Source organism: Macrobrachium nipponense, chromosome 22, assembly GCF_015104395.2.
Source record: "Macrobrachium nipponense isolate FS-2020 chromosome 22, ASM1510439v2, whole genome shotgun sequence".
Lineage (NCBI taxonomy): Eukaryota > Metazoa > Arthropoda > Malacostraca > Decapoda > Palaemonidae > Macrobrachium > Macrobrachium nipponense.
Genome location: NC_087213.1, coordinates 44,903,280 through 44,929,815, shown reverse-complemented (window position 1 = coordinate 44,929,815; position 26,536 = coordinate 44,903,280). Strand labels below are relative to the sequence as shown.

Sequence of the window (26,536 nt, the reverse complement as noted above, 5' to 3'; positions counted from 1 at the left end):
AAGAAAACTGAAACAAGACTAGAAGAAAATAAGGTAAAAACAGAAAATGGGACAGAAGAAGAAGAGGTTTATGTAGGAGAAGTTAATAAAATAGTGGAAGCATCATGGGAGGTGGTTGATGCAATTTTGGACACAGGGTGTAAATCAACAGTTTGCGGGGAATTGTGACTAGCACGTATTGTCATGGATTTGAGTCAGGAAGAGTTGAGGAGAATGAGGGACACTAGGACAGAGTCTAATAAAGTGTTTAATTTTGGTGAGACATCTTATAAGTCCAGAGGAATAATAGAAATACCTGTGATACTAAAAAACAGAAAGTTTTATTTGAAGACGGAAATTCTGCAAGGTGATATACCCTGGCTGATAGGTAAGCAAACCATGAGTAAAATGGGTATGACCCTAAATTTGAAAGAAAATTGTGTCATAGTAGAAGTATTAGGGGGAATGAAAGTAGAGTTAAGAGAGACGAACAGGGTCATTTAAGAGTGCCTATAAGGAGGAGGAAGGTAGAAGAATTATTACTGGAGGGTTGGAAGGGAAAGAATCCGAGGGAAATTAAGAACACAATGAAGAAAATTAACATTTACAGTTTGGTCATGGAAGTGGAGATAAAATATGGAAGCTAACAGAGGAAGCACAATGGAGTAATGGGTTAATCGAAAAAGAAAAAGAGGAAATAAGAAAGTTACTAACGGAACTGATTAAAAATTGTGAGGTTTGTAAAAAATACAAAAGAAACCCCGCCAAACCGGTAGTAGGCTTTTCTTGGAGTAAAACGTTCAATGAAGTCGTAGCGATGGATGTGGGAGAGATAGAAGAGAGAAAGTTCTTGGTAATAGTGGATATGGCAACGAGATATTGTCAGGCCTGTTGGATAAAAGATAAGAAACCAGAAACTATAATAAAGATACTTTTTTGAGTGCTGGCTTTGCTATATTTGGAGCACCCTCCAAAATATTGTCAGATAATGGGGGAGAATTTCAAAATGAAAAAGTAAGGAGGATGGCAGAAAAAATGGAATATTAAAGTATTAGCCACAGCATCAGAATCTCCGTGGAGCAACGGATTATGTGAAAAGACCGTAGGCATGATCAAGGGAAGTGTAAGGAAGATGATGGAGGAAGAGGAAGTAGATTGGTCCCTAGCCTTGAAATGGGTAGTGAGTGCTAGGAACTGTTTAATGAATAATGGAGGTTTCTCTCCCAACCAATTAGTATTTGGAAAAAACCCTTCACTGCCTAACCTAATAGGAGAAGAAAGTTCTAGTCCTGCAAGCAGAGAAAAAGGGATGGAAGAGGGTATGGTAAGGGACACACTGAATGCAATGCACAAGGCCAGAGAAGCATTTATAAAAAATGAGTCCTGTAATAAAATAAGAATAGCGCTAAACAAAAACATCAGAGAACATAAATTTGAAGAAGCAGTGGTAGGAGATGAGGTATTCTATAAGAGGGAAAATGAAAATGAATGGAGAGGACCTGCTCAGGTAGTGGGAGTATCGGGGAAAACAATAATAGTCAAACATGGGGATTCTTTAGAGAAGTAGCTAGGATACATGTGACAGGATTCAACGACGATCACAGATACAGAAGAGATATCGGCTAGAATAGATAAATCCCATGGGGTGAAAGGTAGGTCAGATGGCCCAAATGAAGGGAAAGTAGATTGGCTGGAAGGAGAGGAGATAATGGGTGAGAGAAGGAATGCAGACACAGAAGAGACTATAGAAAGAGAGGTGATAGAGGAAACAGTGGAAGATAACGGGCAAAGTGGGTCAATAGAAAGCGAGTTAATGGAAGAGATACCAAAATTCAAAAAGGGAAATAGAGTTAGGGCTATAAACAATGATACAGGACAAGTAGAAGAATGGACTATTTTAGGTCTTGCAGGAAAAAGATCAAGCCAAGCATGGGCTGATTCGTACAATATACGAGACTCACAGTCAGGTGACAAAGGGGGGGTAACTTGAGGGATTATAGTCAGGTAGAAAAAATTGAAGATGAAGAGGTGTTGTTGCTGGGATTTGAAAATAGAAGCATAATGGAAGCTAAAGAAAAAGAACTTCTAAGTTGGAGAGATAACCAGGTATATGAGGAGGTAAATGATGTTGGACAAAAAGCTATATCTACAAGATGGATAGTAACTGAAAAGATAAAAGGGGGGGAAAGGATATGTAAAGCAAGATTGGTAGCTAGAGGGTTTGAAGAAGAAATGGCTGAGTGGGAAAAGGATGCTCCCACATGCAATGCTGAAATTTTAAAATTCTGTCTAACCATAATAAAGGTGAAAAATTGGAATTGTTATACATTGGATGTCAAAACTGCATATTTACAAGGGGTGACGAGATACAAAGAGAAGTGTACTTGAAGCCACCAAGGGAAGATGGTTGGAGGGGATTATGGAAGTTGAAGAAAACAGTCTATGGGCTCAAGGATGCAGCAAAAGCATGGTATTGTAAAGTGGTGAAAGTAGTGAAGGAGCTTCAAGGTGAGAGAAGTAGACTAGAACCTAATATATTCTTTTGGAAAAAGAACAATAAATTGGAAGGCATTTTGTGTACACACGTAGATGATTTTTGCTACGGAGGAACTGAAGGATTCTTAAAGGAAACGATTGGGAGATTGAAAAAGGGAAATTGCCAAGTAGGAGAACAAGAGAGTAAAAGGTTCAAGTATATAGGAGTAGTAATAGAGCAGAAGGAGAATAGATTTTCCCTTAATCAGTGGCAGTATATAAATTCCATAAGAGAACCAGAGGCTAGAAGATATACGGGTAATAGAGTGCTAGAACAAAAAGAGTTAACAGAGTGGTAGGACAGCTGAATTGGGTATCACTACACACGATGCCAGAAATATCATATGATATTAGCGAATTAAGTAAAGCATTTAAAGAAGGAACAACTCAGGATATGAAGAAACTTATTAAAATTGTGAGAAAAAAACTAAGAGCATGATGGGCGAAGTTACAATAAGTGAGATGGAAGAAGAAAGGGTTTATTGGGAAGCCTATGCAGACGCTTCATTTGGAAACATAGAAGATGGCCATACTCAACTGGGTTATATTATTTCTTTGACAGATGGGAAGAGGAGAAGTCCCATATGGTGGAAGTCTAGGAAATCCAGGAGAGTGGCAAAATCCACCATTGAGGCTGAAGCCCTGAGTGTTGGGGAAGCTGTAGAAGGATTGATATATTTCAAGCATTTGTGGGAAGAGGTAGTAGGAGGGAGAAATTTAGAAGCCTTGGTTAACACTGATAGTAAAACACTAATGACCGCCATCAAATCGAAGCACTGGTGTAAGTAGCAAGAGATTAAAAATAGATATTGCTGCAATAAGGGAAACCATTGAATCCGGGGAAATAAAGGAGGTGAGATGGATAAAAGGAAAGGAGCAAGTGGCTGATGTATTAACTAAAGCAGGAGTTTTCAGGGGAATGTATTAGGAAAAATTATGTAGAGGGTAAAGAGTTGGAGGACGAAGGAAATTAAGAGGGAATACTAGGTTTAGGAAACAGTCGGAGGGAGGGAGAAAGAGATAAGTGTGATTATATATTGTATAATTGTTATGGGTATAGATAAGTGTGATTATAATATGGTATATTGTTTTTTTTTTTTTATGGGTATTTTTTTATGCAATTGTTTGAAATATGGTGGGTGTCCTATATATAGACAACATGTGGTAGATTCTAGAAGGTGTCTGTTGATGTATTTAAGTTGTGTTGTGACGTCATAGGCTGTGACGTCATAGACAAGATGGCGGCGGCGTCGGCAGGATGTAAACAATAACACGGGGCAGTAGAAAGCACGTGTTGGTGGTGTGTGGTTGGTAGGGGAGAGCTCTCTGTCTGGTAGGAGTTGTTTTTTGGGTCGTAAGTCTTGTGGTGCTGGTGTTTTAAGGTGATTTCTGGAGTGTACTGGAGTTGGAGAAAGCGTACAGGTGGGTAGATTATTCATTTTTTTAGAGAAAGAAAGGAGTTAGGCTAGGCCAAAATTCAAAACAAGGACTGAAGGGATAAAGCTACCAGAGGGGAACATCAAGCACATAGATGAGACAGGATATAAATACTTGGGAATAATGGAAGGAGAGGATATAAAACATCAAGAGATGAGGGACATAATCTAGAAAGAATATTTGCAGAGACCTAAGGTGATACTCAAGGCAAAACTCAATGCTGGAAATATGATAAAAGCCATAAACACATGGACAGTACCAGTAATCAGGTACAGCGCAGGAGTAGTGGAATGGACGAAGGCAAAACTCTGCAGCATAGACCAGAAAACTATGAAACATATGACAATACACAAAGCACTACACCCAAGAGCAAATACAGACAGACTATACATACCACAAGAGGGAGAGGCCTACTAAGCATAGAGGATGGCGTCACTATCGAGAACAGAGCACTGGGGCAACATCTGAAAACCAGTGAGAACAAGTGATTCAAGATTGCATGGGAAGAAGGATGATAAAAGTAGACAAAGACCCAGAAATATACAGAGACAGGAGAATGACAAACAGAACAGAGGAATGGCACAACAAACCAATGCATGGACAATACATGAGACCGACTAAAGAAACGGCCAGCGATGAAACATGGCAATGGCTACAGAGGGGAGAGCTCAAGAAGGAAATAGAAGAAATGATAACAGTGGCACAAGATCAGGCCCTAAGAACCAGATATGTTCAAAGAACGATAGTTGGAAATAACATCCCACCCATATGCAGGAAGTGATTTGGTTTCTCCTTTCCTATATGGAGGGCTTCTAGGAGGTGCAGACGTCAGGGATCCGTTGTATGGTCTATTATCTCAAAATTAGGGATAATTTCATTTCTCTTTATTCATTTTATTGAGCAGTCCTGGCGTGGTTAAATATGGCTCCGTCTTGGGCATGGCAGGAGATTTGCTTAGAGAAACCCATGGAGGTCATACCGACGTATTTGCCAAGGTTTCCTCGGACAGGGCATGTGTATTAGTAGGGCGCACTTGTCTTCTTCAAGGGATCCTGCAGAGGGGCCGAAGGGTTGTTTCTCATCACCAGGCTGCTACTCTTCTTAGTTTTATAGTATATTATTAGCTTAATGTTTTTGTCTGGGTCGGTGGGGCTGACGTTTTCCTCTTATGTTTTTGAGGGCTTGCTTGTCCTCTTTGTACCTCCAGTGGAAGTGCCCCTTTTCTACAAGGTATTAGCATACATATGATTAATAACATGTAATATAGGTATAGAAAGTTTTATTGAAGAGATTGTCTGTAGCGAGTTTTACATATTTTGATATGTCTTCTCAGTCAACAGTTTAAACAATCTCTCATGTTTTGGTTATTCTAAATTCTCGTCTGCTAGCCTATTCTTATTTCTGCATTGAAATGCACTTGTTTGTTCTTTGCATGCTTTTTCTTCAGCTATTGGCAAATCTCACTACTGCCTCAATTAATGTTTTTCTTTCAACTCTACAATGGTTATAGTATCTAAGGTTCTTTCCAAGCTAGATATTATTCTAGCTTCAGAGCTTTCTGACAATGTGTCATAAAGGAACGCTTTCAAGTCCTATGTTGATTAGCTTTCGAACGATGTGGGAGAGTTGCTGTAACTCCCCTCCCCCACCTCCCAATCTTTTCCATTTTCTTTTGTGCCTCCCTTTCTTTCCCTCAGCTGACTCGTGTGGACATAATTGAGTGACTTGACTCCATGAGTTGCTTAAGACTCTCTCCCTTTCATCGAGTCGTGGATATGATACAATACTCGGCTGCTGGCGCCTCCTGTTGACAAGTGTCGCTTCCTATTGCCAGTAGTTGCGAAGAAGGAGCAATCCTTTAGCTCTAAGCTCTCGTGTTTACCTCTTGTCAGCAGCTGGCCCTTCCTGTCACCCTCTGGAGGAAGAAGAGTGAATAATATTGGAGAAACTCCTTTGGTCTGATTGGCTTTTGTTGCAATGATATGCTTCAGTGTATCATCATTTAGTTGAGGAAAGAGCCCACATAGTGTCTCGCTTGTCTTTGTGTATTTTGGCGTCCTTTAAATATTTGGAGAAGATCCTAAGATTTCTCCTTTAATTAGAGCATGTTCTGTAGCTTTTCTCATACTAGGATGCACAAAGCTCCCTTTAGTTCTGCCGTGGCTTGTTGTCTTATGTCTAATAAAGTTGTGGAGATCTGGGGTCCACCTCTTGTGATACAAGCACTTAATTGACGCTTATACCATCTTCAGTAAGAGGTAAGGTTTCTTTCTCTTTCCTATGGAGATACAAACTCGAGACTGACAGGTGCTTTGGACATGCAGATGGAGTCTCAGTCTAGCATGTTTAGTCGTTACCTTATACTCTGTATGTTGTCTCTTCTCTGCATCAACTTAGAGAATTGGGGCCGCCAACCTAGTTCTAGTAAAGGGAATGCTATTTTATCTTTCTGCCTGAATGCTATTTTATCTTTCTGCCTTAGAGCTGAGGATGATGTTAAGGCTACGTTTTACAGAGAACTGTAAAAATTCCAATGTAACCTCCTTAGTGGAGAAGAGGAAAAGCTTCTCTGTCCTGCTGGGGCAATTAAACTTAATCAGATCATTAATCTGGAAGAGGTGGTTTTCCTTTTAGAAACCTGGAACATCTTTGTCAAAGGTTAACCCTGGCAGAGGCAAAGTTAACCTTTTGTTTTGTGGTTTTAGGAACCTAGATGTCATTGTCAATGGTTAAGCCTGGAAGAGGTAAAATTAATCTTGTTTTGTGGTTTTAGAAGACCTAGCTGTCTTTGCCAATGGTTGAGCTTGGAGGAGGCAAAGTTAACTTTTTGGTTTGTGGTTTTAGAAAACCTAGAATGTATTTGTCGAAGGTTAAGCCTGAAAGAGGCAAAGTTAATCTTTTCTTTTGTGTTTTTAGAAGTCTAGAACATCTTTGTCAGTGAACACAAGTCCTTTGTTACATATTTGACTAGGCTAGTGCATGAGAACTAGCTCCATATCTTATACCATTGTTGAAGGTAAACAGTCATAATGTTAGCAGCAGTTTCAAATTCACCCATTTAGAGTAATGTCAATTTGTCGTTTCTTGATAGGATTGATGTTGCACAGTAGAAGCGCAATTTGGTTTTTACCTGCTCACGGTAAAACTCTTAATCCACTACTAGTATTAGTGGGTAGTCTTTTCCTGGCTTTTAATATTTTGGGGATAGTGAAGGTAAGTTTTGTATAGGAGCATACCTTTAAATCATAAAGGTATCTATTGTAAGTGACTTGTCGTTTTATAGGGCCTTTGGACCCAGGCATAGGGGTCCCTTCATGCTACTTCTGTTTCATTCTGATAGAGTCAAATTGGTTTTCTCCACAAGGCTGCTCATTTCTTCACATGTATGAGAGCCTTGCTCCCTGAATGGAATCCAACTTCTGATGGTTGTAAAATCCAGAGAGGATTCTGGATCTGGTAAGAATGTTTTGGGTTTCATGCAAGAAGCCTTTTAGCTCAACTGACTGAGTGGATTTTTGTCTAGCTGCATTACCCACCGTCCTTTTCTTAATGTGGGAATGAGCTAACTTTGATAGTAGGTAAGATTCATTTCAAATAGTATAAATTTTCATAATAAAATTTAGAATTTTGATACTTGCCTATGTTAAAGTAGACCCCACCCAGCCTTCCCACAACTTAGTGGGCTGTCAAGGAGAATTCTGACACGAGCAAAAACATTCTAAACACACGTGGTGGAGAACAAGTAAATAGACAGTCATCCGGGAAGCCATTCAATTTTTGTTTATTTGAATGGTGACTTGTCTAATCGGTGTGGAGATATAGCTAACTTTAACATTAGGAGTTTCCAAAAAATAAATTTTATTATGAAAATTTATATATTTCCCAGTGCCATGGAAAACTTAGATTTTCTTTCATTAAAAGAATTTTTTTCTTGCTCAGTATTGTTAGCATTTTCTGGTACTGCTGCCGATTCTTTAATTTCAGACACTTAATGCCCAGGTGGTTCTTCAAAGGAAATGGGAAATTTTCATGTGCATTAAGATTTTGCGTACCTGAAAGGATATAAACATACAAGTCTTCACTAATGTCATTATAAAAAATAAATTTTCTGTGCATTCATATATTATAATTACATTTCTTGGATCAGTTCAATCTAGTAAACTCAAGTATCTCTTCAAACTCTCGAAGCAACTCCTTTAACTTTCTGCTAACAGGTGTCATTTCAACTCCTGTATCAGCAACTTTGTATTTATATATCAAGCAGACCCTTCATGGAAGGTAAAGAACTGTAGATAATACTGGACATCTATCTAAACAACTTGAAATGTCGGTAATCTTTCTGATCTCCAGACTTCTCTGTATGAGTTATCTTGACAAGTATTTGGTTTTTCACATCCCTGTTGTTATGACTGAGGTGTCTGCGATTGAAACAGTTTGCCTTCAGCTGGTCAAGATTCACCCTTTTAAGTAAATATTAAACTCACATTTGCGACATGTTTTCTGCTCTACTTCCTGTTTTTGGGTGCAGAGATTTTTCTTGTTTCTGCTGTGACTTCTCTCTTGGAATCTGGTTTTGTTAGCATTAACATTGCTGCCTATGCAAAGTCATTTGTTCTGTCTCTGCCAATACTTTGTGACAAAGTGTGATTGTATCTCCCAAATTCTAAGGTGGCCTTTTATTGCACAACTTTCCCTTTTTTCATCTTCACGAGCACAAAATTGTATCAGCAATTGATTCATCAGCTTTCATATCTGCAAGACCAGCATCCTGGGCTTGTTCTTTAAGGTCAAGAAAATCATCAAAGGACTCTTCATGATCTTGTTTCCTTCCATCTGTTAACTGAAATATTCCTTTGATCTTTTAAGCTGTAACCTGAAACTATCTAGAATGTCATTCAAAGCCATCTCAGGATTCATGAGGGATTCTTTGCAGAAATCTGGCTGGCAGAAAGTCCAAAACATAGCCAGCCACTTGGTCCTCTGGTTTTTCATGCGCTTAATTAAGCAACCTGAGTATAATTTTTTCCAACTTGAAAAGTTTTTAAAGTTGATGCATCTACAAGTAATTCTAGTGGTTGAATTGAAAAAAATGTCTTTGCTTACTACCACTGTTGATCAACTGAGAAGACAGTTTCTTCAGGTAAATGAAGCCCAGTTTGTTCAAGGATAACTCCAAATTATTGGTCATGATTTTGGTGTTTAAGCTGGAATCACTCTTGCTGTTGCAGCATTTGTATAATAAGCAATATGGGATCATTCATACTTGTTGAGAGTTCCCTTCAACTTTCTAGGAGTCAGAAATATAGTTTTTACTATTTGTTCCCATTGTAGTTTCCATTGTAGCTTTGGCACACACTATAGCAGCTGAAATAATCTGATCAGTCTATGCCGTCCTTGTATCTTAATTAATCCTAAATTCTCTGATAGTTCTTGGATTTCTTTACAGGTCAGCCTAAGTGTATCATCTTCAGTGAAAGTTGGCACTTCAGTAAAGAATCAGAATCTGTAACGATCATGATCCCTATCCACATGTATCTCACTGTACTGTTGCGAGTCCTGTAAACCTTGAAATTACTTCATAACTCATTGTGCCATGCAATGTATGATTCAGTGATATTTATACCCAAATACGATTTACAATGTTGCCTTTCTGTCTCACAGAACTAGCATCAATTTGAAAGGAAGGTACTAGATACAGGAAAAGTTTAACAGCAGTTGCAAACAACATTTAATCTATAAATCACCATTTACATTACTGTAACAGTTATTATACATTTACAATACATTTACACACTTATCGTAACAACTGTTACATCCTACAAACTCTGTATTTAACAATGTTCTTATCACATACATTTGGCCTATTTGGCATTTTGCCCTTATGGGCTGTAAGTCAAAGTTTAAGAAAGGAATTGGGTATTATGGGTTAATATGCAAAAAAGATATTCATCTTTGATGGAGATAATGCTGTGTGTGTTTTTAAGAGATGTTTTTTTTTCTCATTCTTTTTATTATTCTCATTCTTTTTATTATTGAATGTAAATCTCAAAAAAAAAAAATTATTCTTGCACAAACCATTCTATATGAATTTTGTATAATAGTGTTACTAGTCCAATCTGTAGTATGCTCATAGTTTTATTCAATTAATTCATGTCGTGGAGTTTCATACAGAATTTTTTAAAGAAAGTTACTGCAGTGTTAGAATTTAGTAATGACAGTTTATTGTATAGTAGTACAGTTTCTTTTATTAGTAAAGATACTAATTGTTTGAAAGTAAATTTCAATGCTTTATTTAAGATTGAAGTAAAAAAAATATATACAGTTAAATCTCGGATTTTGTGATTCGGTTTTCGGCAATTTTTTTTTATGAAAGTTTTTACTCTGGTTTCATACATTTCCTTGGAATTCTTACACCTGGAAACTATCCTTCCAGGGCCCACCTTGTGACTAGGCCTGTACTGAGCGACCATACAAACATCCTATGTTCTCTCGTAACCTATTCTGCTTTTGTACCAGTTTTTTATGATCATTGTTTTTTATGCTTTTGTATTTTGAGTGCATCTGATAAATAAGCCATCATGGGGCCTGAGAAAGTTCGTAGCTTATGGGAAAAGGCAAGAAACTTGGATTTAAGAAAGAACTTGTTGTAAAGTGTTAGAGGTAGTAATTTGTAAAAATGCAAGGATGTTGCATGCTGATCTCAGTAAGAAAGTGCATACAACATGTGCTGCTGTTAGTGAATTTTTGGCTAGCAAAGGCTGGTTTGAAAAATTCAATAAGCGAACGGGCATACATAATGTGCCTACATCAGTGATTAAAGACATATTTGCTAAGTAGACTGATGTAAAAAAATTTTGTGGGTGATTATCATCCCAGCGAAGATGTAATCTGTCTTTCTAACTTGTTTAATGAGAATGCCCTGTTTCACTTTGGGCAAATTTTAAAAGACCCCCCAGAAACTAATGTCAGCTCTCTTGTGCAACAGAGGTCCAGTGACTCTTAAGCTGGTCCTAGTGCAAGTTAAAAACAAAGAGGGGAAGTAACCCCAGATAGTGCCAGTGAAGCATGAAGAAGTGAGTTAATCCCAGATAGGTCTTTAATACCTGAAGTCCTTTTAGAGGGCTGTTCCCCTTCCAAACAATAACTACTTCTCCCCTCCTCCCCATCTTCAATATGCTAACAAGTCTTCCTTAAAGGTAAGACTGATGTTAAATGCTTATTTATCCATTTCATTAGTCATTTATATTTACAGGCAGTTCCTGGTTGTTGGCAGCCTCGGCTATTAACGATCCAGTTTTATGGGGCTTGTCTAGTGCTGAAATGCGCAGATTTCCAGTTATTGGCACCAATAATAGAGTACGGGTGCCTATGCATACCTAACAGGTGCCATTAACGGGCTATTGGCTCTAGAATCCGGTTATTGGCGCCAATAAGCCCTGAAAATCACTGATTTTCGCTTATCAAGCCGTCGGAACGGCCACCCCCCCCCCCCCCCCCCCCACCCCCCCCCCCGATAATCGGAGACTGCCTGTATTTCTTATCATTTTCTGTGTAGAAAACTATATTCTTTATAAAATTTATTTAAAAAAAATATTTTTGGGTGCCTGGAACGCTTGAATTGGGTTTACAGCATTCCTTATGAGAATAATGGTTTTAGATTTCACACATTTTGAACTTTGTGAGACGTTCTGGAACAGATTACAACAAAAACCAAGGTTCCACTGTAAATTTTTTTGTTTAATAGTTATATCAACTGTTGGAGAATTGGACATGATTGATTAATTTTGTTTCATTTTCTGAACAGCTTTTGGACAGGCTTTTGGCAATCTGTGGTCAGTTAGGTTCTCTCTCTGATGGCTGTGCAGCATTAGTTGAAGCCAATTTCGATGATATCTACCACTTCCTCACAGAGCAACTCACTCCTGATGCTTTCTGCGACCTTGTTGGTAAGTTTTGTGCTAAGTAATTATTTTACTGTCATCCAGTCTTATGTGATTGAAAGTTTTCCATCCTTCTTAGTTATTTTCTCTTTTCCGTTTCATGTAAATGTCAGCACTGTGTAGTGTATTGTTGCAGTTTGACTGGTTAGTAATGTGTTACTTAACATTATTAGTTGATGCTTGACCATTACCAGCATTACTAGTGGCATAGTTGGACATAAACTTTATGATCATCAGGACTTGCCTGTTTATAAGCTGTTATTAATTTATACATAATGCTAAAAGATATATAGAACCATAGCTTGTATGTTTTCTACCATTGTGGTATTGAAAAAGAAACCCACAAAATGACTGTGTATAACTTGTTTCCTTGGAAGTATTTACATTTGTGGGTTTCTTTTTCAATCTTCAGAAGAAAACTAAAAAGTTTTTGTTTGGTTCATTGTTGATATTATTGTTAGGGAGTGAATGAATGTCATTTCTGTTCTCACTAAGGTTGTTGCTGTTACTTTATATATTCTTAATTCCTATTTGACATTTGGCACTAACATTTTCATATTTTGACTAATGGCTTTGATCATCAGGGGATTCTTTGTATTCAACTAATTACTATTTATAATACAGTATCGTACAGCACACAGTGCTGTAAGTCAAATGTTTAATAACATATTTTCATTTGAGATAAATGCACCGTATTCCCTGCCATGTAAGACGAGTAATTTGGAAAGACACATTTTAAGTAAAAAACCCATTTTATTTAGGGTTTATTGACATTGTTATTAATAAAAGGTTGTGTACTAACGATGCTTGAGAACAATGTCACGTTTCATCTGTGTAAAGTGCTAGTACTAAAACAACAACTGGCTGTTTCGTATCTACAGTATCAAGACAATACTCAAGCAATTTTACATAAGATTTTGGTGTGATGGAGGCTAATTATCAAGAAAAGAAAGTTGTTTGCCATAAGACTGTACGTAATATACAACTGCCAAAATGCTAGAAATAAACACAATGCTACAATGCTTTGAATATACACAATGCAAATCAAGGTAGTGTGTAAACATTTTGATGTTGATAACTAGTAAAACTATGAAAATTAGAAAAAGTAATGATGATAAGATTGTGAATATGTGAAGTAAAAGGCTGTCTGGAAAATAGATAATACAACTTGAGTTTCATTGATGTGGCCCCGGGTTAGATATGAACAAGGACACAATATGAAAGTAAACTATGTAGTTGGCTGCTGGAAACCCAGTGTTAACTTTGTATAACTACTGTTTCCTCTGATGACTAGTTTGTTAGGGGCCTTTTGTTGACTGCAAAATGGGGCAAATTGTAGATACAGTAATGGATTTGTTATGTAACTAATTATTATTAAGATATACCATGGATTTAGTACCATACGTAAATGATGCTGAGGTTATTTGGTTAGTCTGAGGCATTGGTTGTTGATAGACTTGAAAAATTTTCAGAAATGTGCGAGAATAGAATGCATCAAAGTGGAACGTATGTTCGACCTCCTTTGAAACACACAGGAGATGAAGTATGTGATTTTTGTGAAGCAATAGTCCGACACTGGCGTGATGTCCTTACAGCTAACACCACTGAAGAAGAATTTAAGCAGGTGAGCAGTTTATACATTATAGCATTTTTTTTGTTATTGTACATTTTTATTATTTGTTCATCACACCCTCTTAATAGGTAAAGTTATTTGGCCTAATTGTTAGACAAAAGTTCCTTTTAATAAGGTATTTTGTTCTTGAAACTAAAGCTCGATTATTGCAAGTGTGACCCATATAGGTGATTATACACGCAGTCACTGGTTATTTGTGGAAACTCCGTTAAGGTGCCGATAATAGAGGTATGGCGCCATAACATACCAAACACACACACCACGAACCAGTTATCGTAAATAGCTGAGTTTTGGTTAATGGTGGCTTTCACTTATCAGCACCCCGCTGATAACCAGGGACTATATATATACAGGCAGTCCCCGGGTTACGAAAATCGTCGTAAGCCGGAACGACACTTGGAAATATGCCTTAAACTAAGAAAAAGTTAGAGACCTTACCTGTGTGACATGCAAGTATATTGCATGATGTGTAGTGTGGTTATTTCAATGGCAAAGGATGGTTCTTGAAGGTATAATTCTTTATTAAACTCTTGTGACACTATAAAGCACAATGTACTACACTTAATCCTTAGGTTAGATTATACACTAAACACTAGATTATGCACTGTACACTTCGTAGTAGTATTTGGTAGATCCTGGAGTACACTAAAATCCCAGTCTGGTAGCTCTGGAAGGTAAAAGTATAACACAATTAGTACAAAATACTACACAAAGTCCTGAATGCAATATGTAAATTATAGATATCAAGAGTAAAAGAGTTAATGTATGTTAATTAATTCCTTACTTTTAGTTTATAATTCCTTACTTTGAGTTATATCAAGAGTAAAAAAGTTAATGTATGTGAATTAATTCCTTACTTTAGTTTAAAAGTTGTCCTGCTATGTAACCCTGGATGCACAAAGTCTTATGTGGCCCCATAGCCTACATCATTCAGGGGGTTCTGGAATGTACAAAAAATAATTAGTATGTCAGTAAGTACTCTATGCATAGTAAGTTACATACAGTAATATGCACCATACAGTGGTTTAATATCACATATATAACATGTATAAAACTTAGTTAATGTATGTTAATTAATTCCTTACCTTTAGTTTAAAGTTGTCGTTCAATGTAACCCTGGATGGACAAAGTCGTATGTCGGCCCCATAGCCTACATACATTCAGGGGGTTCTGGAATGTACAAAAAATAATTTTGTCAGTAAGTACTCTATGCATAGTAAGTTACATACAGTAATATGCACCATACAGTGGTTTAATATCAACTGGTATGCATTATGTAAATAAGTGGGTCTACACCCCTGTTCAGCAGGGAGTGGACAGTATGTAATTTCCATGAGGGGACCTTGATCATTATCCCATGTGAGAGATCTTGGTCACTTTTTTTAGTATGTATGTATAAAAACTTACTTAATGTATGTTTACTACTATGTATAATTCCTTACCTTTAGTACAGTAGTACATAGTTTACAGTTGTCGTGCTATGTTATGTAGTAACCCTGGACAAAGTTTTATGTGGCCCCATAGCCTGCATCATGGAGGGGGTCCTGGTTTTCTGGAATGTACCAAAAAAGTATCAAAGTTAAGTCATGTTATGTATGTTTAGTAAGTTACATACAGTAACCATACGTACAGTGGTTTATAACATGTATGTACATAATCAAACTTGGTTGGAAATTCCTGTAAAAAAAGTTATGTACGTATGTAATATGTACTACTGTATGTAAAAACCTTACTGTTCATACTTTGTTACACTACATGTTACATGTGATACGTATACTTTCCTGAAGGGTTTTTTCCATCCAAAAATGGTGCTTCTACTTGTAGTTATCCCTTGATGACACTTGTAGTAGTACATAATTTGTTAGTAACAACCTGGAGTTGTGCTGAAAAATGTTGGTTCTCTGGAAGGAAAAAGTAAAAAGATAAAAATTAGTGTACAAAAGAAGATATACACTTAACAGAAAGTTGGTGAATGCAATATTTGTTAATTACTGCTAGATAATATCAACGAGTACTAAAAGTGTTAATGTATAATTAATCCTTTTACTTTTAGGTTTAAAGTTGTCGTTCAATGTAACCCTGGATGGACAAGTCTTATGTGGCCCCATAGCCTACATCAATTCAGGGGGTTTCTGGAATGTACAAAAAATAAATTTTCTCTTTTGTCAGTAAGTACTCTATGCATAGGTAAGTTAACATACAGTAATATGCACATACAGTGGTTTATTTATCAACTGGTAATGCATATTGTAAATGATTGGGTTCCCTACCACCCCCTGTTCAGCAGGGAGTGCTTACAGTATGTAATTCCATGAGGACCTTGATCACTTATCCCATGTGGAGAGATCTTGGTCACTTTTTTTGTTTTTTTAGTATTTGTACGTATTAAAAACTTACTGAATGTCTGGTTTACTACTATGTATTAATTCCTTACCTTTAGTACAGGTAGTTAATAGTTCTAGTTTTACAGTTGTCGTGCTATGTTTATGTAGTAAACCCTTGGACAAAGTTTTATGTGGCCCCCCATAGCCTGCATCCATGGAGGGGGTCCTGGTTTTTCGGGAATGTACCAAAAAAGTATCAAAGTTAAGTCATGTTGTGTATGTTTTAGTAAGTTACATACAGTAACCATACGTTAACAGTGGTTTATAACATGTTAATGTACATAATCAAACTTGGTTGGAAATCCTGTAAAAAAAACAAAAAGTTATCGTACCTATGTTAATATGTACTACTGTATGTCAAAAACCTTTACTGTTCATACTTTGTTACACTAACATGTTAAACATGTGATACGTTTATACTTTCCTGAAGGGTTTTTTGTCCATCCAAAATGGTTGCTTTCTACTTGTAGTTTATCCTTCTTGATGACACTTGTCGTAGTACATAATTTGTTAGTAACAACCTGGAGTTTGTGTGAAAAATGTTGGGTTCTGGAAAGGAAAAAGTAACAAAATTAGTTGTAGCAAAATATAAACACTACAGAAAGTTGTGAATGCAATTATTGTTAATTACTGTAAGATATATCAAGAGTACTAAAAGAGTTAATGTATGTTAATTAAATTCCTTACTTTTAGTTTTAAAAAGTTGGTCGGTTCAATGGTAACCCAGTAGGCGGGGGGGGGGGGGATGGACAAAGTCTTATGTGGCCCATAGCCTACATCATTCAGGGGGTTGCTGGAATGATACAAAAAATTAATTTTGTCAGTAAGTACTCTATGGCATAGTTAAAGTTACATACAGTAAATATGCACCATACAGTGGTTTAATATCAACATATAACATTGTAGTATTAAAAACTTAATTCGAAATTCCTTACATAACTTACCACACTTTTTAGTGAGTCTCAAAGCTGTTACCTATGGTTGTGGAGATGGCGGTGGAGGTGTGTTTTAGAGCATTCATGATAAGGATGCCAGTTCCAAACCTAACTTCCGTGTTTGCCTTTATCACAGATAAAACAGGCTAGGATGATGGGCAGTCTGGAATGAAGAATTAAATTAAATTAAGGACAGTATGTAAACCACTTAGGTGTACAAAATTTTTATGTACGTATGCAAACCATTAAACACAACTGAAGAATTACCTTCACCCTTTCATCAAAATGAACGACTGTTAGGCTACATTGTAGGGAGTCCTGGTTTGTTATGTAGTCCACAGGTGCATGCCAGTTCTGGAATGATAATGTAATAGTACATATGATTATAATAGTATGTATGTTACCATACAAATAACATGGTTATTACATATGTAATAATAAAACATTAATAAAAAAAAATGTCCTTACCAAATTCTAGTGGTTTGGCTTGCGTTACTGGGATGGCCATATGGTACATGAGAGTGGGATGCTGGGCTATGGAGTGGGGATGGGCGTAGGTTGCTTGGGAGTCGGAATGATAAAAATATATAAAAAAATGATAGTTTGCTACTACCGTAACTACTGCACATGGTTTATTAAACTGTTTGACATATGTAGTGTGTAAATACGTATGTTTCAATAATCAAAATGAAAGAATTCTTTTACCTGAAGGAATGGGAGAGGTGATTACTACTCGTATCAAAACTTGATTTGGGCTCTAGAGGGTGGAGTGTGACTCGTATCAACTGATTTGGGCCTCTGGAGAGGTGATACTCGTATCAACTGATGAGGGAACAATCTAACATCTGGGAAAGAATGATAGGGTACATAAATATATTTATAAGGTGGCATGCTAATTGTAGTAAAAAATATGTAACAACTTTTAATAAAATTTCTATTAGCAATTTATAAAACATTTGTTATACAAATTTCGTTTTAAGGCTTCCTTACCTGTATTTGTATAGGGCTAGGGCATCAAAACCATGGAAAGGGCCTCACAGGGTCATCTGGGTCACTGGTCACTATCAAAGGGGTCCTGAAATGAAAAAAAAAACAAAAAAAATAATTAATAAGGTTATGGCAACCATTCAAACCACATTAGTACCCTCAATGTAAGTTAGTGTACGTATGTATGTAGGGTGGTAAAACAATTTTCCAACATGAAAATGCGAAAAATGAAATTGCTTACCTGAATTGTAACACGTACAGGTGGGCGGGCTGGTGAATTACGAGAGGGGTCCAGGTACAGGGGGATTCTGGAAACTGTCCCACGGTAGGTACAGGAGAATCTGGAACTGTCACTAGGTTAGTACAGTCAGCGCCATTTGTATTGCGAATTTTTTGGAATTCTCCAGTCCTTTTTTTGTGGTTTTTTGGAACCAGTATCATATTTCCTGCAAAAAAAGATTTGGCTGGGACAAAAATGACTAATTGGTCACCTTTTGTTTATCCACTCACTCACTACTGGTGACGATTTCCAAAAGAGTATGTACCCAATTGTCCAGCCCATCAAGGAGTGCATTTCTTTTGACCGGTGGTCCCACATATTTTGTTTTTTGTGCTTTGATTGTGTGGCAGTGAGTTGCCAGCGTCTTCCACGCCCCCCTTAGGGTGATGTTCTGGTAAAAAATAACAAGCCATGGATAATATGTGAGAGTTGTTAAAACTACATAAAGTTGGTAATAAATAAAACCGTGAAATTGGTTCAAAATTACCTGCTGTTAATGAGAAAAGACAGTGTCCGCGACTTCTCCAAAAACTGGCGTCGGGCTGGATCTGGTGATCAAACGGTTACCGAACACAAAACACGGCCGGGGGAAGGTCTTTGAAGATTCCATAACAAAGACTTTAAGGCTTTAAGGCGTCAAGTTGGACCTTAATCCTTCAACTTACTGCAAAGGTAAATTGGAAAGAAAAGAAACCCTCCAACCCCCCTAAGCTCCTTAGAAATGTCTCTTGTAAGGACAAATTCAGCGCCAACATCCAGAAGCGTCTAGGAATATTCCAAGGTGAAAGCGCGAGTCAATCCCCCCGTCTTGGCTGCTAAGGCAACGTCGCTGTCGTGTTCAATTGTGCCAAGGACCATAAGGGGACTGGGACCTTGTAACAGTTGGTCATAAGGTCACCTTTAGGGACCGATGAAGCAACGTTCTGCGTCAGTGTTGAAAACAAGGGGCACGAAGGTTTGGGAAGTTCCCACGCACTTCGTCAATGTGTGGAACCCGCGGCTGACCGTGGACCAGCGTTAAGCATCCGCCCTAACCTCATGGTGTGGGGCTCCTTTCTTGGACTACGGTGGGACTAAGGGGGAACTCTTGTCATGCTTCCTAAGATGCCAAATGCTTAATTCTGAGCATTATATTAATCTGCTAAAGGACAATTTAGCAGGAATTTATTAGGCCAAAAACAGGCTTGTGAGATCCTTCAGCAGGATGGCGCCCTTTACCACACCTCAAGGGCATCCAAAACAGGTGGCTCTCTGACAACGGATGGTTGAATTTATGCATGACTGGCCTGACCAATCACTGATCTGGTCCCCCCATAAAAAGAAAAACCCTTTGGGAGAATCTTGAAACGCCGCCTTTGGTAAGGAGGATACGTCGACAATCCCAAGCTTGAGATTGCAAAATAGGAAAGGTCTGGGGGGGAAATACCCCTTGACCACTGTCTGAACACCTTGGCTGATTGTCTTCCACAGTGACCTCTAAAAGGTCATCCAAGTCCAAGGGCCTTGCCATCAGGAAGTAGCAATGACTGCATAAGTTGATAAACTTGTTTATTTTTTCTTTTTTTTTTATAAATGACATTTATTTTTTGTTTTCTGCAGGCTAATTTGTCTTTTCTCAGTACAAATGGCGCTGACTTGTACAGGGAGATCCTGGAACTGTCACCAGGTAGTACAGGGGGATTCTGGAACTGTCCACCACTTCTGCAATAAAATTACAAATGAATGAAAATTAATGAAGTTACAATTTTGACTCTTACATTTAGTTTGTTTACATTAAAAAATTGAAACACATTTTAACTATGTACCACTATTGTAAACACATAAATTAGTAAAACAGTTCAGGAATTCCTTAACCTCGGGAGGACTAGGAGTGGGAGGTGGTGGTTACTGGAGACTTGTGAAAAGAAAAGTGTCAAGTCCTTGGAACTTGCACACTTCTCTTCGTCTGCTTCTCCTTCCAGGGCGGTCTCCTCTGTAGAAGTCACCAAACATCCGTGATTTCCTCTTCTTTTTTTGAAATTTTTTTTTTTTTTTTTGTCAAACCTAGAAACGTTAGGGCGGTTTTCTGCCCTCAAAAGAAGGCCCAAGGCTCTCTCCAAGATGAGTAAAACCTCTGACAAGCCTTTCACCAGTTAATGACCTGGGTTTTGGCTCTGGTGCCGCCTCCTCTTCCTCAATCATTTGTTGTTCAAGTTCTAGTAAGTCCTCTGCAGACAATTCCTCTCCGCTGGGAAAGCCATCAGCTCTGTTACATCATCAGGTTCCAAGATCTAGTTTCAGCCTCTTGCTTAGCCTACGATCTGTCCTCGTCACAGTCTCGGACATTCTTCTGCCTGGTCAAAGCCTTCAAAACTTGTGCCACAAACTGTGGACACAGTTTCCTCCAGGCCCCGTTTAAAGTGGGTCGTCTTCACCTTCGTCCCAAGGAAAAAAAAAAAAAAAAAAAAAAAAAAAAAAAAACCACTTGCAATGTTTCTTTCACTGCATCTGGCAATGTTTGTAGGCCCTTCCAGAAATTGCTTCATTGGTCAACTCCTTGTTAGCTTTCTAGGCCCCTCAAAGCAAAAGTATGGTCCTTCTAAGGTAGTAAGCCTTGAAATTAGCTATTACTTACCCTGGTCCATTGGCTGTATCAGCGATGTGGTATTGGGTGGGAGGTACACCACCTTCACGCTTAAGGAATGCATTTGTCGCCTCAAAATTTGTAAGGGGGTGAAACCAGGGGCATTTGTCCAGGGACTAAGAGGCCCCCTCATTTTGGGACCACCTTGAACGTTGGTGGGGGGAGGGCTCTCGAACCTCAGGAAGGAAGTCCCCATATGACATTATATATTTTCGAGTAAAAGCTTATGTGGACCCTTTATCCATTTTTTTGCCAAAAGTTTTTGTAAAGCCAAATAAATGAGAAAACATATCATGGTTTAACGTGGGAGGGTTAAATCCGAAGCTAAATAGTGCAGAAACTGTGGGTAGATCCATCATTCTACCCGACAATGTTCGGACCTCTGTTTTTCAGGCTGGAAACTATTCTGTGGAGCTGGACCACGGATTCAGGGGGGCCTGGTTCTATGGAACATAGAACTCTTCGGCATTCTACTCCAGTTTGCCCCTAATAATGTGATTAGGATTGGGGATAACTTGTATTAAAATCATAATACCTTAGTCCTAGGCAAGCGGGTTCTGCTTACACTTGAGTCCATACTAATCATGTTATTGCCATCCCCTTTTGGGGTAGGGGTAGGGATGCGGTACATTGGGTTGGGAGTCCTTTCTCACTTGTGCCTTTGGCAGAAAATTTTAACTTCGCGAAGGGCCAATGATATCTTTTTCAAGAATTTTTTTTTTTTTTTTTTTTTTTTTTTTTTTTTTTTTTTTTGTTTTTTTTGTTTTTTTTTTTTGTAAAAACTCAAAATTTATTGAACTGTGAAATAAATTGATTTGAGTACCCCTGGGGCCCCATGATGGAAAAACTACGGCACAGTTGGATGACCATTGGCACGTTCACTCCCGAATTTTCCTAGGTACTGCCACAAGTAGTGAAAGTACTATGAAAAGATTACCAAAGGAAACACCCTGTTCCAAGTAAAGCAGCAGAGCCAGAAAAACCAAATAGGAGTGCATAAATACAAGGGAAACAAATCAAAAATAAATTAGGTAAACTCCAATATCGTAACAATGGAACCATAATATTGATGAACAATAATTCTGAATAGTAGAACTAAATAATCCTCTCAGCAATACAGAAAAATATAAAAAATCATAATAGACAAGGCAACATACATAAAACAAGGAACCTCAAAAAGAAACAAAAATTTACTCGGGGACTTAATCCCACCATTGGTACATTTTTGATGACCCTTTCTTTGGACCGAATAATTTGGTCAAGATTTCTAGTCCTCAAAGCTGACAACAAAAATCTCACCCCCCCCCCACCCCCCGAAAACCCCACCAAAAAAACGTCAGCGATGCTAAAAAGAAAACAAATTAACTTAAACATATATCCAAACACAACGACATGGAATGCAGACACATCAAGGACAATGAATGGCATTATACCCAAGTAACCAATAAAAAGCAGTCCACTGCCTTTTTAAGTATAAACAGAAATAAATTAATATAAGGTTTAATAATTACAAGCCATGAAACATTGGAATTATGTAACAGGGTACAGTTCATCCTTACCCAATAGCGAGCAAGGATCTTCTTCAAAAAACAACTATTGCTAGACTCCCTAAACAATTGAGATATAAGAATATCCACGATTTAGAAATATACTCTATTTCAAGTAGGAAAGAATAAAAAGGAAAAATCAAAATTCAACATTGCCAAAATAAAATTTACGAGGCCAAGACTTACCATTTAAAATAAAAACATTCTTGGACAAAATAGAGAACAGTTCGTCCTTTTGGTTCCTAAACCATTTACCAATGTACCACAGTGCTCAAGGTTATTGTGACACATACAACAAAAAGATGCCGTAATAAAAGCTATATGTGCAGTCCTGTGGCATTCAGATTGACCATACCCAATACTATTGGAACTGGTAAAACAATCAAAAATGATTATTAACTTGTGGACTAGTCCATTCACGTAAAATCTAAAGGAGTGTTTCATTTTCACCAATTATAACCACAGAACTTCAGTTGGTTAATAAATAGGACAGGGAAATTTGTCAGTTCCATGGAAAAGCCAGACTTGAGCTAAAAGTAAGAGGCGTTAACAATCCATCCAAAACCCCCACCACCTTTTTCCAAATGTGACTAAAAATCGAAACAATCAAAACAGCACAATGACAAACAACAAGATAGTATAAACATGGAAACTGGATTCATAACCAATTAATACTGAAACCCAAAACTAAAAAGTGATATTTACAACAAAACCAATACCACCACCAACAATAGGATGATTCAGTTATCCATGGAAAAGGAACTTCCCAATAGAAGCAAAGAATTAAATAATGATGGATAATCGAACTGGCAAAAAGAAAAGAATTCTAGGAAAAGAACCCCACCTAAGGGAAAAAAAGTCAAATATTGAAAACTTACAAATCCAATCCAGAGAGGACTCCACACTACACCAGGATAACATTTTAAAAAGATATTAAACTAACCTTCATCACAAGTGAAAATACCACAATTACTCTCAATCTCAATCAAACCAGCCAACCATCTGGAGACCAGTAAAGATCCCACTTTTTTTTTTCTTTACCAATTTGTCCATCAAATAATACTAATGAAAATCATTAACCATTAAAACCAAAGAAAACCAAAATTATAACTATCGCCCCCCCAACCATCCGCAAAGGACCGAAATTATCCCATTAACAACAACAAAACAAATAACTAACCCCTCAAACCAACAGTCCTTATCACTACAGAAAAGGAACAATAGGAATTACAAAACCAGACATTTCTAAACGCTAGACCAAAAACTTCCTGAACCAGGTAATTAATTAAATTAACCGCAAAACATGTCCATTCTTGCTTTGGTTTGTAATGAATTGCTTTGGTAAGTACATATAACCAAACTAACTACCAAGTGACAAGAGGACCACAGTATCGAAAATTGTATTGACAATTTGACCCAAATTAAGGAGGTGGGCCCTTTAAACCACCAACATGAGAACGAATTATGTTCTGCAATCCTTAAATACAAAAAGGAAAATTTAAAATAAAAATCAAAAGTAGACTTATTAAATATTCAACTATGAAAAACAAAACAAACTGCAGAATCTAATAATCAACATCAAACAAATCACAAACGCTTAAAAAACCACAAATAAATTCAAATGCATATAAACACTGGACGGTAGACTAATAAAGTAAAATCAGCAAAATCAATTTACAGAATTAAAACCACCAATTCCTCCCAATAATGGGAAATAAATAAAATCCGTTCAATGGAATATAAATGGTCTCTTAACCCGACTAAGTTCCTGGGTGAAATTAAAAACAAAGAATCATACGAGACCACAACCCAATGTGCATTATGGTCTAAAAACACATATAGGGAAACATGTAACCCTTACAAATATCCAACACTATAAAATTGTCCTGTTATTTCACCAAACTGACGGTGGAAAAATTAGGCACAGCCATATACGTTTCATAATCGCATTACATCTGAACCTGTTGGACATACCAATCCTATGCCATATCCAAATAACATCAATTAAACTGTATATGCCTGATCAAAAGTAAAATTACTATTTGTAACTTTATATGAACCAACCAAATTTTCAATGCAAACATTTCAGTGATTTTTCTGAAACTTATTAGCAAAAGTAATAACAAGAAACCACTACTTACTTATAGTAGGATATTTTAACTGCACATTAATCCATTATGGGATTTATTAATAAACCCCAACTGACCCACATCCGGAATCAAACATAAGAAGAAATACTAATAATGAAAACACAATCTGTCATTGTCTCAATGAAAGTGAAAGTTTCCAACATATTTTTCAAAATACACCACCTAAACCTTTTCTTCAATTGACATTTTCCATTATGTTTCAAATGAATGTAGCGGAGAAATTTGAATTGGAACGTCCTAGACGGATTCATACACAAGGTGACCATTTCCCAACAATCATTCTTGAACTACTTAAGTAATGTTCAAAATATTGCCACCTACAAGATATAATTATATCCAAAAAGCTAACTGGGATAAATATTTCCTATACACACGAAACAATCCACAATTCCCACATAATGAAGATCGACAAATTACTAACATGTGAATCCTTCTCAAACTTCATAATAAAATGCTGCATATAAAACAAGTATTCCAAAAACCAAAAACACATTCCCAACAAAATCCCCTGTACCCATGGTGGAATCCAAACATAACCAACATTAAGTCAAAATAAAACAAATTTATATTGAGGTCCCGACAATCTAAAACACAGACTCAAAAATCTCCCTTAAATCACTCAACAAAATGCCCTATATGTATAAAACCATATTAAACAAAATAGTTATAAACAAACATAACAATTAACCCCACATTAAACCATGATATAACAAATATACCAGCCAAACTTAGAAAAACGGTAATAGCCTGAAAAAAATCGCATCATGGAAAAGGAAATGTGACTCAAAATATCTTCTTCAAACCATCCACCAAGGGATGTCTGGCAAAAGATAAAAGGGAAAAATCAAAAAAAATTTCCCCCCCTGGAAAAAGAAAAAATCTAAGACCCTCCAAGAAGTGCAATAATTTAAATGGAAAAAAAAATATACCATCGATACTTATGGAAAATATCAAAACATAAATTGGGAAACATTTTGAAAATAACCATCAGTGCTTACTCCATCCATAGGATACAACATTTTCAAAAGCGTATCAGAAAACCAAAAAAAAGAAAACATAAATAATACTCCAATTTTTGAAACTCTTTGAAGACCATGGAACTATAACAACTATATTTTTAACATGGATGAACGTAAATAATTGCCATCAACTCTTGTCATCCCTCTGCACCAGGATAATGATCTAATTCATTTGAAAATGAATAGAAAAATTAGCTCCTATAGCTAAATCATATTTATTAAAATTTTAAAACAATGTATCTGGTCTATAAAACGGTGTCCCTTGTCCTGGATAAATGGAAACATTGCCATAATTCTTCCAATAAAAACAAACCAGGAAAGGATGCAACGTAATCCATCCAATTATAGGGACCGATTATCTTCTAACAAGTTGGACCTATGCCAAAATTTCTTAGAAAAAATGGTTAAATGCACGATTAACGTATGTAATAACCAAAGAAATCCATTTTAACCACCAAACACAATCTGGTTCCAACTAGCTGGGCAGATCAACCCTAAGATTCCCTTAACACATTTAGAAAAGAAATCATATCAAAAAGGCTTTGAACAAAAAAAAGAAATTAACAGGTAGCTTATTTTGATTTTTTATATGAAAAAAGCATACCGCTAAAACAACATGGGAAACATAACCATCATGCAAAAAACTCCACTCCAAGGGACTAAGAGGGCCACTTACCAAATTTATTTAATTAAGAACTTCCTTAACAAACATAACTTTTCAAGTAAGAGTAGAAATTAATCCTAACTCAGTAACCATATAAACTGGAAGAAAGGAATCCCTCAAGGTAGTGTTCCTTGAGCTGTTTACATTGTTTGCTTTAGCAATCAATGACATTACATAAATTTACCAAGTGGTGTAAAAAACAGTTTTATATGTTGATGACTTTGTCATTTACTTTTATACGAGTAGTAAATCTGAGACACTGCCTCAGAGAGTTCTCAAGTACTGCCATTTCAAAAATATGTTCAGTTGGGCAAAAATTCAGTTTGGATTTAAATTTTCAACTGATAAAAAAACAAAAGCAATCGTCTTTCTTACAAAGACAAAAGGTGGATGAAGAACCAAACAATCAAAACACTGCATCCT

At 36.9% G+C, this 26,536-nt stretch overlaps 1 protein-coding gene across 1 annotated transcript in view; it reads left to right on the top strand.

The window, feature by feature from the left end:
* LOC135198616 (prosaposin-like) overlaps nucleotides 1–26,536 on the top strand; it is a 156,117-nt gene that overhangs the window by 43,380 nt on the left and 86,201 nt on the right. Inside the window, 2 exon segments of the mRNA XM_064226366.1 lie at nucleotides 11,756–11,897; nucleotides 13,364–13,515. Of these exon segments, the coding sequence (XP_064082436.1) occupies nucleotides 11,756–11,897; nucleotides 13,364–13,515 (294 nt within the window).